At 64.4% G+C, this 13328-nt stretch overlaps 2 protein-coding genes across 9 annotated transcripts in view; one reads left to right on the forward strand and one right to left on the reverse strand.

Moving 5' to 3' along the window:
* Positions 1 to 580: 580 nt before the first annotated feature.
* Positions 581 to 2673, forward strand: Gpx4 (glutathione peroxidase 4). Its single transcript, XM_015503574.2, has 7 exons — positions 581 to 734; positions 1557 to 1651; positions 1733 to 1877; positions 1970 to 2121; positions 2197 to 2221; positions 2300 to 2359; positions 2433 to 2673. The coding sequence occupies exons 1-7, from the start codon at positions 642 to 644 to the stop codon at positions 2463 to 2465; spliced, it is 603 nt and encodes a 200-aa protein (XP_015359060.1). The 5' UTR covers positions 581 to 641; the 3' UTR covers positions 2466 to 2673.
* A 994-nt stretch (positions 2674 to 3667) lies between these two features.
* Positions 3668 to 13328, reverse strand: part of Sbno2 (strawberry notch homolog 2) — a 34756-nt gene continuing 25095 nt past the window's right edge. For 7 of the 8 annotated variants that reach the window (XM_048811806.1, XM_048811803.1, XM_048811811.1 and 4 more), the window contains 20 exons: positions 13128 to 13233; positions 12674 to 12827; positions 11813 to 11989; positions 11337 to 11434; positions 10616 to 10695; positions 9341 to 9532; positions 8833 to 9002; positions 8279 to 8410; positions 7809 to 7944; positions 7618 to 7730; positions 7440 to 7511; positions 7252 to 7360; positions 6761 to 6835; positions 6536 to 6679; positions 5797 to 5891; positions 5631 to 5723; positions 5300 to 5431; positions 5062 to 5138; positions 4711 to 4901; positions 3668 to 4616 (listed from right to left, as the gene is read on the reverse strand). In XM_048811806.1, coding sequence (XP_048667763.1) covers positions 4165 to 4616; positions 4711 to 4901; positions 5062 to 5138; positions 5300 to 5431; positions 5631 to 5723; positions 5797 to 5891; positions 6536 to 6679; positions 6761 to 6835; positions 7252 to 7360; positions 7440 to 7511; positions 7618 to 7730; positions 7809 to 7944; positions 8279 to 8410; positions 8833 to 9002; positions 9341 to 9532; positions 10616 to 10695; positions 11337 to 11434; positions 11813 to 11989; positions 12674 to 12827; positions 13128 to 13233 — 2798 coding nt within the window. In that variant the 3' untranslated portion in view covers positions 3668 to 4164. Of the gene's footprint in view, positions 4617 to 4710; positions 4902 to 5061; positions 5139 to 5299; positions 5432 to 5630; positions 5724 to 5796; positions 5892 to 6535; positions 6680 to 6760; positions 6836 to 7251; positions 7361 to 7439; positions 7512 to 7617; positions 7731 to 7808; positions 7945 to 8278; positions 8411 to 8832; positions 9003 to 9340; positions 9533 to 10615; positions 10696 to 11336; positions 11435 to 11812; positions 11990 to 12673; positions 12828 to 13127; positions 13234 to 13328 lie in introns of those variants that run through there. The other variant, XR_007350654.1, reaches the window with a different exon arrangement.

Below are 13328 nucleotides of genomic sequence, written 5' to 3' on the forward strand. Positions count from 1 at the left end.
CTTATTTCCTTGCCCTTTCTTGACGTCTCCTTTCCAGCCATTCCTGACTTCTCCCTCAGATCTCTGGGGTTAACGCTCCCAGCTGACGCCGGGGCACGTACTTAAGGCACACGCAAATCCCAAAGACCGGGCGGAGCTGCCGCTGCCCTCAGGGGGCAGGCGCGGTGAGCACGCGTGAGAGGCCCGCGACCCCGTCCCCGCCCGACCGGGCCCCTGCACGGCTAGACTTTGTCCATACTAAAATGCCCTGCTTCCGAAAGACTTTTTTCGGGGGTGCCTTTTCTACTATTTCGAATTCCCCGGACTGGCGGATGCTCAAGCGCTATGGCGAAGCGCCCCGCTACCTGCAACCGCCCGGATAACTGTCCGCCGCCCGCGTGGACGCGACTCCTGCCCCAGCCCTAACCTTTGAGCATGCGCAATCACTGACCTCAACAAACACCCACAGGCCCCGCCCCGCCCCCTTCCACCTCACTGCGGACTGCCATTGGCTGGTTCTGGCGCGTGTCTGCAGCGCCGATGCGAATGGCCAATGAGGGTGCTGGTGGGTGGGACCGAGGGTGGGCCGGCGAGATTGGCCGGCGCACGTCCATTGGCCGGCTGAGCGAGGGGAGGAGCCGCTGGCTCTGGCCGCCGCCGCGATGATCCTGGGCCGCCTGAGCCGCTTTAGCCGCCTGCTGAAGCCAGCGCTGCTGTGCGGTGCCCTGGCTGCTCCCGGCTTGGCCGGTACCATGGTGAGTGCCGCGTCCGCCTGCCGGCCGGGGCCGTTAGAGTTCGCGCGGGATCACGGCCGCGGGCCGGAGCGTCGGGTGGTCGTCGTCAGCCGGGGTAGGGGTCTGTCCGGGACGGCGGATCGGGGTCGGGTCAGTTTCCCGGACTGCGGGCCAATGTCGGGGCTGGAGGTGGGGCCAGAGTGCGGGGGCATCAGCTCTGGCGGGTGTAGGTGTTGGGACGAGGAAGAGCTCGGCCGCTTGGGCCTCGGGTGGCGCCCTCGGGCAGAGCAGGGGCAGCGGTGGCGGGGCCCACGGGACGCCCCACGGGCTGGGCTCCGGTCATGCTCCGCGGCGCGCCCCGCCCGTTCAGTGCCGGGCCTGCGCCCGGCCTGCGCAGTGCGTCACAGTCGGTGGCGGGGCTCTCTGGCCACCTGCCCTTTGTCCCGGCCTGGCGGTTGGTGGGCCCAGACTGCCAGGCATGCTTTGCAGCCGGGGGCTCCCTCCCCAAGCTGCTGTATGTAGGCAGCAGGGCCGGCGCCTCCGGCCGATGGACCCCTGTCCCTGCAGCCCTGAGCTGGAGGTGCAGACTACCATCCAGGAAAGTGAACTTCCCTCCGTCGCTGTCGTGGCAACTTGGGGGTATCGAACCGTCCTCCCACCTCAGTGTCCGTCTCCTGTAGCCCCTCGTGAGCACCGTGGAGGAGAAGGAGCCCTGACCTTTTCGTGCCCCGGGGCCCCTGGTTTCCTCAGCACTGGCCTGTCAGGAATCCCTTCCTCCTGAGAAGACCCCAGTGGGTTCTGGCTGCGCAGGCCTGATGCTGCTCAGCCCCCCTTGCCTTGCAGTGTGCGTCCCACGATGACTGGCGCTGCTGTCGCTCCATGCATGACTTCTCAGCCAAGGACATCGACGGGCATATGGTTTGCCTGGACAAGTACAAGTGGGTACCTGCCATTGGGGGTGCAGGGTCCACCCAGAGAGGAGCCGCTGACCTCTCCTGACCACTGCTCACCCACTCTAGGGGCTTTGTGTGCATCGTCACCAATGTGGCCACCCAGTGAGGCAAAACCGACGTAAACTATACTCAGCTAGTCGACCTGCACGCCCGATATGCTGAGTGCGGTTTACGGATCCTGGCTTTTCCCTGCAACCAGTTTGGGAGGCAGGTGCGTCACTGCCCAACCCCTGTCAGAGAGAAGACTTCGGGCCTGGACAGGGCCTGGGGTGCCTGTAGCCCACACCTCTGTTACCACTGCAGGAGCCAGGGACCAACGAGGAGATCAAGGAGTTTGCCGCTAGCTATAATGTCAAATTCGACATGTACAGCAAGATCTGCGTGAACGGGGAGGATGCCCACCCGCTGTGGAAGTGGATGAAAGTCCAGCCCAAGGGGAAGGGCATGCTGGGAAAGTGAGTGGCACCTGGGGGTGGGGCCTGCAGTCTGGTCATTTGCTGATCCCTGACCTTCTTTTGCTTCTGTTGTAGCGCCATCAAGTGGAACTTCACCAAGGTGAGGGCAGTGGGAGGGGACAAGGGGCTTGGTAGTTTGCCAGGCCCTGCCCCTACCAACACAGGCCTCTTCTCTCAGTTCCTCATAGACAAGAACGGCTGCGTGGTGAAGCGGTATGGTCCCATGGAGGAGCCCCTGGTAGGTGCCTTCTGGGGAGCCAGCCTGGTGGGGGCCCTGGGAGGGGCCACCCCTTACCCACCTTTCCCTACAGGTGATAGAGAAGGACCTGCCCTGCTATCTCTAGCCTCACAAGCTGTGCCCCTGCCGAGCCTCTGCCCACGCCCCCAGAGCCTTCTACCTGGCAACTATGACGGCCCGCCTGCAAACCAGCCTTGCTGGTGGGGCGGGCCTGAGAACCTGGCGTGCACCTGCCAGAGGAAGGTCCTGCGGTCTGCGGGCTTAGCTCGGCGCCCCACCTTGGCTACCTTGTGGGAATAAAATGTAGAAATCCATCTCTGTTGTACTGCCTGGGGGTGGGGCTCCCTCAGGGTTCAGAGAGCTGCTGTGGGATCTGGGTTAGCTGCTTGGACTGTGCTGATCCCCAAAGCTGGGCCTCAGGGCACAGGCAGGAACTGGTCTTGGGAAAGGATTCCTAGAGGAGTTAATTCTCCTAAGCTGCAGTTCTTCTTGGCAAAGGTGTTAACCCATTCGGAGCAGTCATTTGAGATCTGCAGGAGCCCCTGTCCTCCCTAATTCTTGGAGGCTGCATGCAGTCAAAGATGGGAGGGTCAGGGCCCAGGGACACTAGTCAGGGTGACCATGCCTGCCCTCTGGGCTGCATCTGTTTCTTGGGGTTCCTAGGGGGTGTCACTAAATGGTCTTCTCTGAGGTCTGGGCATGGACTGTGGCCAGGAAGGAACTGTGGACCAACATAAGCTGCCGTTTGGAGAGGTCCAGGCTGGCTGGCTGGCTGCAGTTTGAGGAAAGTGGGCCTGACCAGGGGCTGGCAGGGTGGCTGAGCCCAGCTGTCCCCCTGGTCTCTCCTGCCTTCTTGGAATACTTCCAGGAAAGGCCAGCAGCAGGGGATGAGTCCACTGGGGTCAGGGAGGGGCTGGAGGACTCAGGGTTCATCAACATGGGGATTAGGGGCCCTAAGCCCACCCCAGGCACCCTTAGTTGTCCTACAAGGTCTCCTGGCTCCTGCTGTTTGTCCTCCCCTCTCCTGAGCACCTGGGCCAGAGACCAGGCATTGCTGAGGGGAAAACGTGTGTGCTCCTTCAGGAGGCAGAGAGGCCTGTCCTGAGCCCTGAGAGCACAGGGTGGGTCCCCAGGGACATCCAGATGGCTTTCCTGAGGCCTCCCCAGCACTGGCGCAGGAGCTGGTAGGTTTCCCTTCGTGGCCTGCAGTGGCCTCTGTCCACCCCAGCAGGTGTCAGTGCCCTCAGCTGTGGTTTGGCCTGGGGCACCCTCCCACTCCCAGCCATAGGAGCAGCAGACTGCGGGAAGTAGGCAAAAGGCACGTGTATTTAGAAAAGATCTCTTTACATATATACACTAGAGTTCATTATAAATACTTCGAAACTAGAGGCCACCTGCCCGCAGATCTGGGGCCAGGGAGAGGTGGCCAGGCAATAATTTAGGGAGCGAGGGGAAGGGATTGCATATATATTAATGGGGATCTGCCCCACGGAGCCCCCGAGTGGCGGGGCCTGAGCACCGGGGTTTCCTGAGTTGGGACCACCAGCTTTGCAGCTTTAGGGCCTGGGCTGGGTGGTCCTGTGGGGCCTGGCTGAGGGCCCTGCACCCGGGTAGTCCTGAGTGGGCCTGTGCTGGCGCTACGGGGGTGCCAGTCGGTGGGGAAGGCACTGCAGGGTGCTGGTGGGCCCTCAGTGGTCGCAGGGTCCGCTGGGGCTCCTGCCGGGGCTCCTGCCGGCTCCCAGGGAAGCTGCTGTAGTGCAGCAGCTGGACAGCCATCGTTCAGGAGGTGCCAGCCGGGCAGCAGTCTAGGAGTTGGGAAAAGGCGGGCTGAATTGGATCACACTCTGCCGCTCTGGGCCTGCAGCGCCTGCACCCAGCGGGCCCGAGGGCTCTGCAGGCCCAGCGTTTAGGGAGCGCAGCATGTCCTCCAGCACCTCCTTGAAGTTGATATCGCAGCCCTGGTGCGCCAGTGTGGCAGGGTCGGCCACAGAGTCCCGGGTGCCCAGCAGCAGCGCACCAGGGTCTGGGGGCGGCGCAGGGAAGGCGAAATGCAGAGGTGGTGGGAAGGCTTCCGCTGGTGGGCTGTAGGTGAGGTCCAGCACCTCGCCAGGGCCGTAGGGCAGCTCCAGCGCGCGCGGCATGTTCCGTGTGGGGGCGGCAAGGCCCGGGCCGCTAGCACTCCGGCGCTTGACGTCTGCGTCCATCTGCTGTAGCTCCTGCAGCACGCGGCGCACGCAGCCCTCAGGTATTTTGATGCCTGCAGGTGGGGTAGGTGGGGTAGGTGGGGTGGGCCAACGGGTCAGCGCCCCGCCTCGTGGCCCCCGAGGCCTACCGCGCATGTGCCCACTCACCCACTTGCTTCTTCTTGTCCTTGGTTTTGAGACGCACAATCTGCAAGTAGCTGCTGCTGCTGACGTCAGCCATGACAGCGGCAATGCGGCCCCACACGCGGAGCAGGGCCCCGCACAGCATGTAGTGGTGCCGCAGCCGCAGGCCCTGCGCGCAGTCCTTGCCCTCCTGCACTAGCCGGCAGTGCTGGTTCCTGTGGGGTGACCATGGTCAGCAAGCTGTCAGGGTCCCTCAGCCCTAGGTGCTGATGGGGTGCCCAGTCCTTGGGACTGATTGGCCCCAAGGGGGCTGCCAAGGGGTGGGGCAGGGCTCTGTGTCCAGTGTGCGCCCTCCCACCTGGCCCGGACTCTCACCATGCAGTGTGGCTGCAGTGTGTCAGCGAGAAGGCGTAGCCGCTCTCCCAGTGCTCCCGGGCCTCCTCTGCAGTGACCTGGGGACACAGCCATAAGCCAGGGCCTGCAGCCCAGGCAGGGCACAAGAGGAGGGGCCTGCTGGCTCTGCAGCTTCTCCCAGATGCCAGGGAGCTACTGACCAAGGGCTGGCCTGGGCCTCCAGTCTGGGGAAGTGAGCTTGCTGCCCGCTACCACCTACCCGCCGGAACTTGCGGCACAGGCTGTCCAGGGTCTCCAGCTGGCTCTGCCGGCCGATGTTAGGCTTGTACACGGTGAACTGCTTGCCACGGTTCTGTTCTGCCAGGAGGCAGCTGGGCTTGTTGCCCCGAACCTGGGAAGGGGAGTGGTGAGGCCCTGCCCTCCGGGGTCCCCAGGCATGTGACTTCCTGGCTACTGATCAGGAGTGGGCCCCACAGGCAGGAGATCGCCATCCTGTCCAGCCACAGTGACTGACTGGCCACCCACAGTCACTCTGGTCTTGCTCTAGAGTGTGAGGAGCAGGCAGGTGCATGGTGCGGGTGGCTGCCCACCTTGTAGGAGAGGTAGAAGCCATCATAGGGGCCTGTCAGCTCCAGCGACTTGGCGAACGCCTCCTCCCACTTCAGGCCACGGTCCACGCTGATCTACCACAGCAAGTAGGGCATTAGTGGGGCGGAGCAAGAGGCGAAGGCTAGGAGCTGGCAGCACCCTGCTCACCTTATAGAAGACCACCTGCCCGTCCTGTGGGTGCCCAGGGGCCAGGAACACCTGCTGGCTTTCCTCGTAGATCTCGTCAATGCCGGGAGCCAGGTCTGGGAAGAAGGCAGGGTTGGGTGGTGAACAGAGCCAAGGCCTAAGAGCCCCAGGGCTGGGCCCGTGACTCTTGCACCATGGGTCCAACCCAGGAGGCCGAGTTGGACCTGTGCTTGGGGAGCCCTTGATGACACCACTGAGGCAATCCCCCAGGTGACCACATGGGACAGATATGACTCAGTTTCTGGATGCCATCCGGGGGCCAGTCCCTCCACATGTGACCAGGCAGGCCCTGTGGGCCTCAGTGCCCTGTGCTGTGCAGCTCCGAGGGTCCCGTGTGCTTTGTGAACCAAGTTCTCTCCGCACAGTCCCAGCTGTCAGTGTTCATCCACAGGGTGCTAGCCAGGTGGCCAGCAGACTGGCCAGCAAGGCACAGATACCAGCCACCTGCCCTCAGAGGAGGTTTACAACCACTGATGGTGAACTTCTCGAAGGCCGGGAGTGTGGGGGCACATGGGCCACTAGATGGCCGTAGGGTAGACGAGGAGCCCACGGCGGCCTGACCTTGAACCCAGCTAGCACCAAGCGCTTCCATCTGAGCTTCAGCATCCCCAGAGCCACAGCCACGTGGGTGGGCCCGCCTCCCCAGGACCCTCCTGAGGGCACCGCCTCCGAGCTCCGGAGTCCCACTGCGGAGGCTCACCCAGGATGCCCATGTCGTATCTGCCCTCCTTCTTGTCCATCTCAATGAGGTGGTCAAAGGTGTCTGAGAAGTACTGGAACAGCGCGTTCTGCTTGTGGACCTCCAGCCCCAGGATGCGGTTGAGGAACTTGGTGATGGAGCAGTCTGGGTGCAGGAGGGACCAGGTCTCAGGCTGCACTGGGCTACCTGCTCCCCTGCCTGTGCCCAGGTGCCATGGGGACTCACCCTTCTCCACGTCCAGGCAGCCGGACCGAGACTCCCGCCCGCCAATGCCGACTGACAGCAGGCCTTGCTTCATGTCTGCAGGAAGGGGGCTTGGCGTGCTGATCCTGAGGAGCCTGGGAGGCCCCCCCCCAGCCCCCCCCCAGCCCCCCAGGCCCTCCCAGGCCCTTGTTTCTCTCCCAGCCACTGCCTGGCATGCATGTGTAGGATGGGTGTGGGGGGCAGTCCGTGATGCTGAACTCCTGGGGCCGGAAGCTGTATTCTCACAGAAGCCAAACAAGAGTTCCCGGAACAAGCACGGACGCCATGCCCTCAGCCTCAGCCCAGTGGGGGCTACTGGGGGCCACTGGCTTCCTCAGCCATCACAGCCCTTTGTGTGAGTGTGGGAGGAGTCTTTCAACACAAAGCCAGCCTGCAGAACTGGTGCCCCAAATTGCTGAACCCTGCTGCTCTGCTGTCCTCCCAGAAAGACCCCGTGTGTATCCCCGGCTCACCCCGGAAGAAGGCCGCATCCCCTCCAGGGTAGCCGCGGGGCAGGGGCACCTTGCTGTCTGTCTGGCTCAGGATGGTGCTGAGGACTCGGCTGAGGGCCCGGGCACCGTACTGGGGGCAGGAGGTGGGGAGTGAGTAGGGAAGAGCTAGAATGGAGTCTGGCCTCCCTGCCTCGGCCTCCCCCAGGTACCTTGTTTTCAAAGTTGTACTTGCTCAGGTCCCGGGACTCAGTGGCACGGCGGTCTCCGTGGGTCAGGGCACCCTGCCAGGGTTGGAGAGGCCATCTGTTGTTGCCAGGAGGACCTCCCCCAGCTCCTGGAGGAGACTTCCCCAGCCGCCTTGGGCCCCAGCCCTAGGCCCCCGCTCACCAGGCTCTCCAGCCGCTTGGCCACGATGGAGGCGAAGCGGCGCTCCCCGGCCAGCTCGGAGATGAGGAACACATACTCGGGCGCTGAGACCTGGTTGGACCGGTGGGTGCGGCCTAGGGGCACAAGGGCTCTCAGGAACAGCCTGAGGGGACACTGGGGCAGGGGCCAGCCTTGTTGGGGGCCGGGCTCACCAAACTGCTGGATGGCACGGTCAGCACTCCAGGGCAGCTCCAGAGTCATGTGGACACGCCGCCGTTGGTTCCTGACCCTGCGGTCCGCTTGGAGCGAGACGCCAGAGCTGGACGCCTCAGAGATGACGGCCACCAGCTGGAGGTGGGGGAGGGGTCAGTAGGCCGGGAGCAGGGCACGGGCCCTGCCTCAGGCCTGTGCTGCCCTGTCCAGCCACCAGCCCCTTCCGCCCACTCAGCTCAGGGTTACCAGGACAGACGTGGCAGACGTGTCCAAAGAACACCCAGGGGTACGAGAGGTCTGTGGGGGTCACCGTGTCCACCCGTGCACACGGGCAGAGACAGGAGCGCACCCCCACACTGCGCAGGCACAGGGGTGCGCACTCACCCCGCGCTGTGCCCTCGAGGGACACCCGAGAGGGAGGTGTCCGCAGCCCGGCTGGCTCCAGGCCCCCCGCCCTCCCGCCGCACACCTTCTCTCCACTCATGAAGCGCTGCTTCTCCCTCAGGTTCACGTGCTCGATGGACAGGCCCTGCTCCGCCCGAGACTCGAAGGCCACGGTCCCGTCGGGCCTGGACACCACACGGCCTTTCCTGCCAGTCATCTGTGGCGGAGGCCGGGAGCCCAGGGACAGGCTGTCAGTGGTGTGCCACCCAAGGATGTCCCCACCTCCCCACTGGTGACCCTGGTGTCCCGGCTGTGTGGGAATGGTGGGGACTCGCTGCACCCTGGGCAGCATGGTCTCAGTTGGCCCTGATTTTGACATATCTGAAGATTTACATTTCTAGCTACCTGGGACACAAGGTAAGGGACAGTAGGTACGGGACAAGAGGTGGTGGGTGAGCCAGGCCAGGCCAGGGCTGGAGGACGGTCCTGACCAGGCCGCCTAGCTCCTAGCCCCGCTGCCATCGGGGCACTGTGTCCAGGGCCCTGTTACTGTCCTGGGGGTCTGGCAGTGGCACAGGGTGACCACAGGGGCTACCACCCAGAGTCAACCAGAGCCAGGCTGACCACAGCTCTGCTCACCTCTGCCACTCGCTCAGGACCCCCCAGCTGGTCGATGAGCTCGTCCAGGGTGTTGACCGGCAGCTCCTGGCCCAGCACTCGCACCTTGGCCAGGAGGTCCTGCTTCAGCCGCTCCACCCGTTCCAGGACACCAGGACCATGCAGGTCCCTCTGCAGGGAGCACACAGGGCCTGCAGGGCAGAGGGTCAGGGTGGGACTCAGCCCCGCATGACATAAACCCCTTCTGGATTAGCACAAGGGGCAGTGAGGGGTCCTGGCCAGCCTGAGGGACGGTGGGAGCCGCTGTCTGAGACCTGTCTTCCCCCAGGCCAGCTGGGGTGCCAGCCCCGGCCTCCTCTGGGCCCAAACTGCATAAGAGAGCTAGGTCCCCTCTGGCAGGCCGTGTGGCCCTGCCCTGGCTGATCTGAGCCTCAGTGTCCCCCTCTACCAGGAGGCTGCACCCACCACCAGAGCCCAGGGTGGGGCGGGACCAGGACTGCACTCAACCCTGACCCAAGTAGACCCCTACCTCGGTCATCTGTGGGGAGCCCTGTGGTGTCCACAATGACCACATCGTCGTCCACCAGGGACTCCGGGGAGGAGTGGAAGTCACTGTCCAGGCCAGCGTCTGACTCGGTGCTGCTGTCATCACTGATGTGGATGACACCAGCCCCCTCCAGCGCCAGCCTGGGGACCTTGGTCCCACGGCCCCGCGGCCGCCCTGCAGCACAGGAGCTGGGGTCATGTGGTGCCAGACAGTGGGGCAGGAAAGGCAGGCCGAGTTGGGGCAGCGGGCGCCGGGGACTCCCAGGTGCCAAGCCAGGTGGGGCCTTCTGGGGAGGGCCTGTCTGCATGCCCACTGCCTGGCCCTTGCTCGAGCCCCTTGCTCCTTCTGGAGTGAAGGGTGCCTTGGCAGAAGCCCTGTGCATGTGATTTTGGCTGTTTTCTTGGGTCTTCCTTCTCAGAAACCCGTGTCCCCTGTTGCTGGGCCAGGGCGCGGGGGAAAGGGGCACCTTGAACATCCATAGCCTAGTGTTTCTCATGAGGCAGCTCTGGGCTTCCAGGCAACGCCGGCCTGTGGGTTGGTCAAAGGATGTGCCCAGAGCCGCCAGAGGGGACAGCAGTATAAGGGCTTTAGGTGTTGCTGCTGCCTCAGGGCTGACCACCCTCGAGGCCTGGCGAGTGGAAGGAGAGGGTGGGTGTGGGCAATGGAGGGCCTCAGAGTGACAGAGCCCTTGCAATCCCAGCTCTGTGCCCTCATGCCTGGCTTCTCTTGGCCTGGCTCCTCAGGTGCCCTGCAGGACAATGGCCACACCCCCTCACCCACATGCTGACTGTGACTTCAGAGTCTGGGGGACGCTTTCTGGGGCCCCAGCCTGGTCTGCGCAGCCAGCAGGGCTCACTGTCTGAGCAGGGCAGGATCCTGGTGGAGCCCGGAGGCCTCAGCTGCCTGGTGAGGGTGAGGCTGCTGCAGGCCATGGCCACGGGCAGCACCAGGGCTGCGAGTGCGACAGCCGGGCAGGGCCCTGGGCTGCTCTCCTCGGGGTGGGCGGGGGCCCGAGGCTGTGCCTGCGGGGCTCCTCGGGGAGCCTGTGCCAGTGTCCCCAGGACAGCCTCCTGAGCTCCCCTTGTGGGACAGGGGCTGACCATGCCCACTGGGGCAGTCCTGGGGCTCCTGTACGATGCAGGGCAGGCCTGAGTCGGGAGAGAGGCCCTGCAGGCTCTGGAGGGAGGATGGGAGCAGGGGGAGGGGAGTGGGAAGCCGAAAGCGGGCACAGAGGCCTGAGGCAGGGTCACTTCTTACGTCTCCGCTTGGCAGCGCCTCTGTCCCGCTTCCTCCTGGTGGAGGGGAAGTGCTTCTGGATGAGCGACAGGAAGACGCCTCTGCAAGGAGAAGCAGGCTGCGCTCCCACCAGGCCCAGGTGCAGGCCTGCTGGGAAGCGGGGGTGTGGGGACGGGCTTGGCCTCTCCAGGGCAGCACTGGCCCCAGTGAAGGACCTCAGGCATGCCAGAGATGGGCCAGGGGCAGCGTGGGCAGGGGCCTGAGCCCCGGGAGTGTCCTTGCTGAAGTGTCCTGGACAGAATAGCTGAGCACCTCCAAGTGACGGCAGCCTGCAGCCTGGGGCTGAGGGAGGTGCTGTGGGAGCCCTTGGGCCTGGTGATGAGCAGCCAGCAGAGGGGTGAAGACCCCGAGCAGGGTGGGAAGTGAGGCTGGCGCTGTGGGGACTGACCATAGTGACATTCCTGGAAACCCGTGAGAGGGTTAGGTGGCCTGAGCCACGCGGGACCCACGAACCCCACCACAACCTCCGCACCTGCTGGGGCTGGGGTCACCCGTGCGTAATTCTCCTAGCCAGAAAACAAACTCCAAACCCTGAGCCCAGTTTAAGGCCTCAAGGTTGGCACTGTGGCCTGAACACAGCTTCCCGACCCCCATCCTCCGCTGACAGGGACCAAAGGGCAGGGCCAGGCCACAGGCTGGTCATGGGAAGCCGAGCGAGCCCAGCACCCCCACTCCCACTCACTCAGCAGCGGACACAAAGCAGTCCAAGTGCCCCTCGTTCTCGTCCAGCACCTCACGGGTCCGCGCCTCGCCTGTTGACTGTAGCCCGATGACCACACACTGCAGGGACAGTGGCTCTGAGCTGGGCGTGGGGAGACTGCCATTCCCCTCCACACTCTGCCCCTGTGGCCAGGAGTCTCCCCAGGGGCGGTGATGGGCAAGGGATCAGCAGTCTTCTTATCTCAGGACTGGCCAGCCTGCCTACCACAAAGTCACAGCCTAGATGTCCCTTCCTGCAGACCCTGCCCAGTCCATCCACGTCAGCAGCACATTTCAGACCCCACCACCCTTGGGCCTGCGTGACCGAGATGGACCAGAGAGCCTGGTCCCCTCTGATGGCCACACCCACGATGCAGCTGATGCCCCAGCAGCTCTCGGGAGGGTGAGAGGAGTCCAGGGCAGGGGTGAGCAGCGGGGTCAGTGGCCGGGCCTGCACACCTTGTCTCGGGCCAGCTCCTCGCGGGCCAGCTCCACCAGCCGGCGCACCTTGGCAGCGACACACAGATACTTGAAGAAGCGCTGGTGGGCCGACCAGAACTGGCCCCACAGGGACTTGCGCGACTCTAGGCCCACCCAGTCGGCCGCCTGCTGGAACACGCCCAGGGCCTCGGCCCACTGCAAGGACAAGGAGTGTCCTGAGCCTAGGCCCTGCCTGCACCGAGGGCAGAGCATCTGCACAGGAAGAGGCCGGGAGCCAGCAAGGCCGGGCAGAGCGCAGGGAGCGGGCTGGGGAGCAGGGCTGGGGAGCAGGGCTGGGGAGCAGGGCTGGGGAGCAGGGCTGGGGTTGCAGCGGTTCAGAGCCCAGGGGAGGGCGGAGGCAGCGGAGGCCCGCCTCTGAGGTCATCCCCAGTCCACTCTTGATGCCTCAGCCCCAGAGGACACCAGGACACCTCTGGGGACACCTAGAAGCTCCTGGCCTGGAATGGCCTACAGCGCCTAGGATGCCACCAGAGGATGACCTCACCCCACATCTGTGGTGCAGAAGGGGACCCTGGGATTGTCTGACCTAAAGAAGTCACCTGGCACAAGCGGGGCACGGTCAAGGGTTTATGCCCAGGCCAGTAAGGAATGGAACTCATCTACGCACAGCCACCAACAGGCCACCGCCTGGGACAAAGTGCTCCTGCACCCTGGGAAGGTGGCAGCGGCTCTGGCTGACACCCTTGTGTCACAGCACAGGACATTCCCAACAGGGGAGCAGGACGAAGGCCTGGGCTTCCCTGATGGGCACAGGGCTCCGAGGAGACACACGGGGGTCCCCGCATCAGGCCCGCCCTGCCCCAGAGGGGCCTGGCTCACCAACAGCGCTGCGCGGTTGTAGACATGCTCAAAAGCTGGGGGCAGGGGGATCTCCTCGATACGGAAGGTGACTCCAGAGAAGCTGAGCTGGCGTGCGATGTACATGCCGCTGACCTTCATGTCCATGGCTACGATCTCCATGGCACCTACACCCCTGGGGACAGGCATGGCCTCCTCAGCACCATGTCCCACCAGAAGATGGAGTGCCTCTAGGGAGGAGCGGAAACTGGGACGGGAAAGAGCAGGTACACAGAGTGTGGCCAGCCCGGGCAGACTTGCAGCTAGGCCTGTGGGTCCCCAGGAGCCTGCCTGGAGGAGGCAGAGAGGCTGTGCAGGGCCAGGGCCTGGCGGGAATGGGCAGAGGAAGGTCTGATTCGTGCCTTAACACAGGACACAGGCCTGAGGCCAGGGTGCTGGTGGGAGCTGCCCCACCCAGCACTCGGAAGGCGCTCACCTCTTCTCAATGGCGTGTAGGAATTCCTCAAAGGTCCGGAAGGGCGTGCCTTCACCCCAAATGCCCAGGCGGCTCATGTAGATCATGTTTCGCGGCTCAGAGGCACCTGGGGACGGGAGCCGTCAGCTCCTCCTGACCAGCCAGGAGGGGATAGCTAGAAGCCAGTGGGGGTGCAGGGGCTCGGGTACGACCACGGGAGGG

This window comes from Marmota marmota, unplaced genomic scaffold (assembly GCF_001458135.2).
Source record: "Marmota marmota marmota unplaced genomic scaffold, marMar, whole genome shotgun sequence".
NCBI classification, from domain to species: Eukaryota; Metazoa; Chordata; class Mammalia; order Rodentia; family Sciuridae; genus Marmota; species Marmota marmota.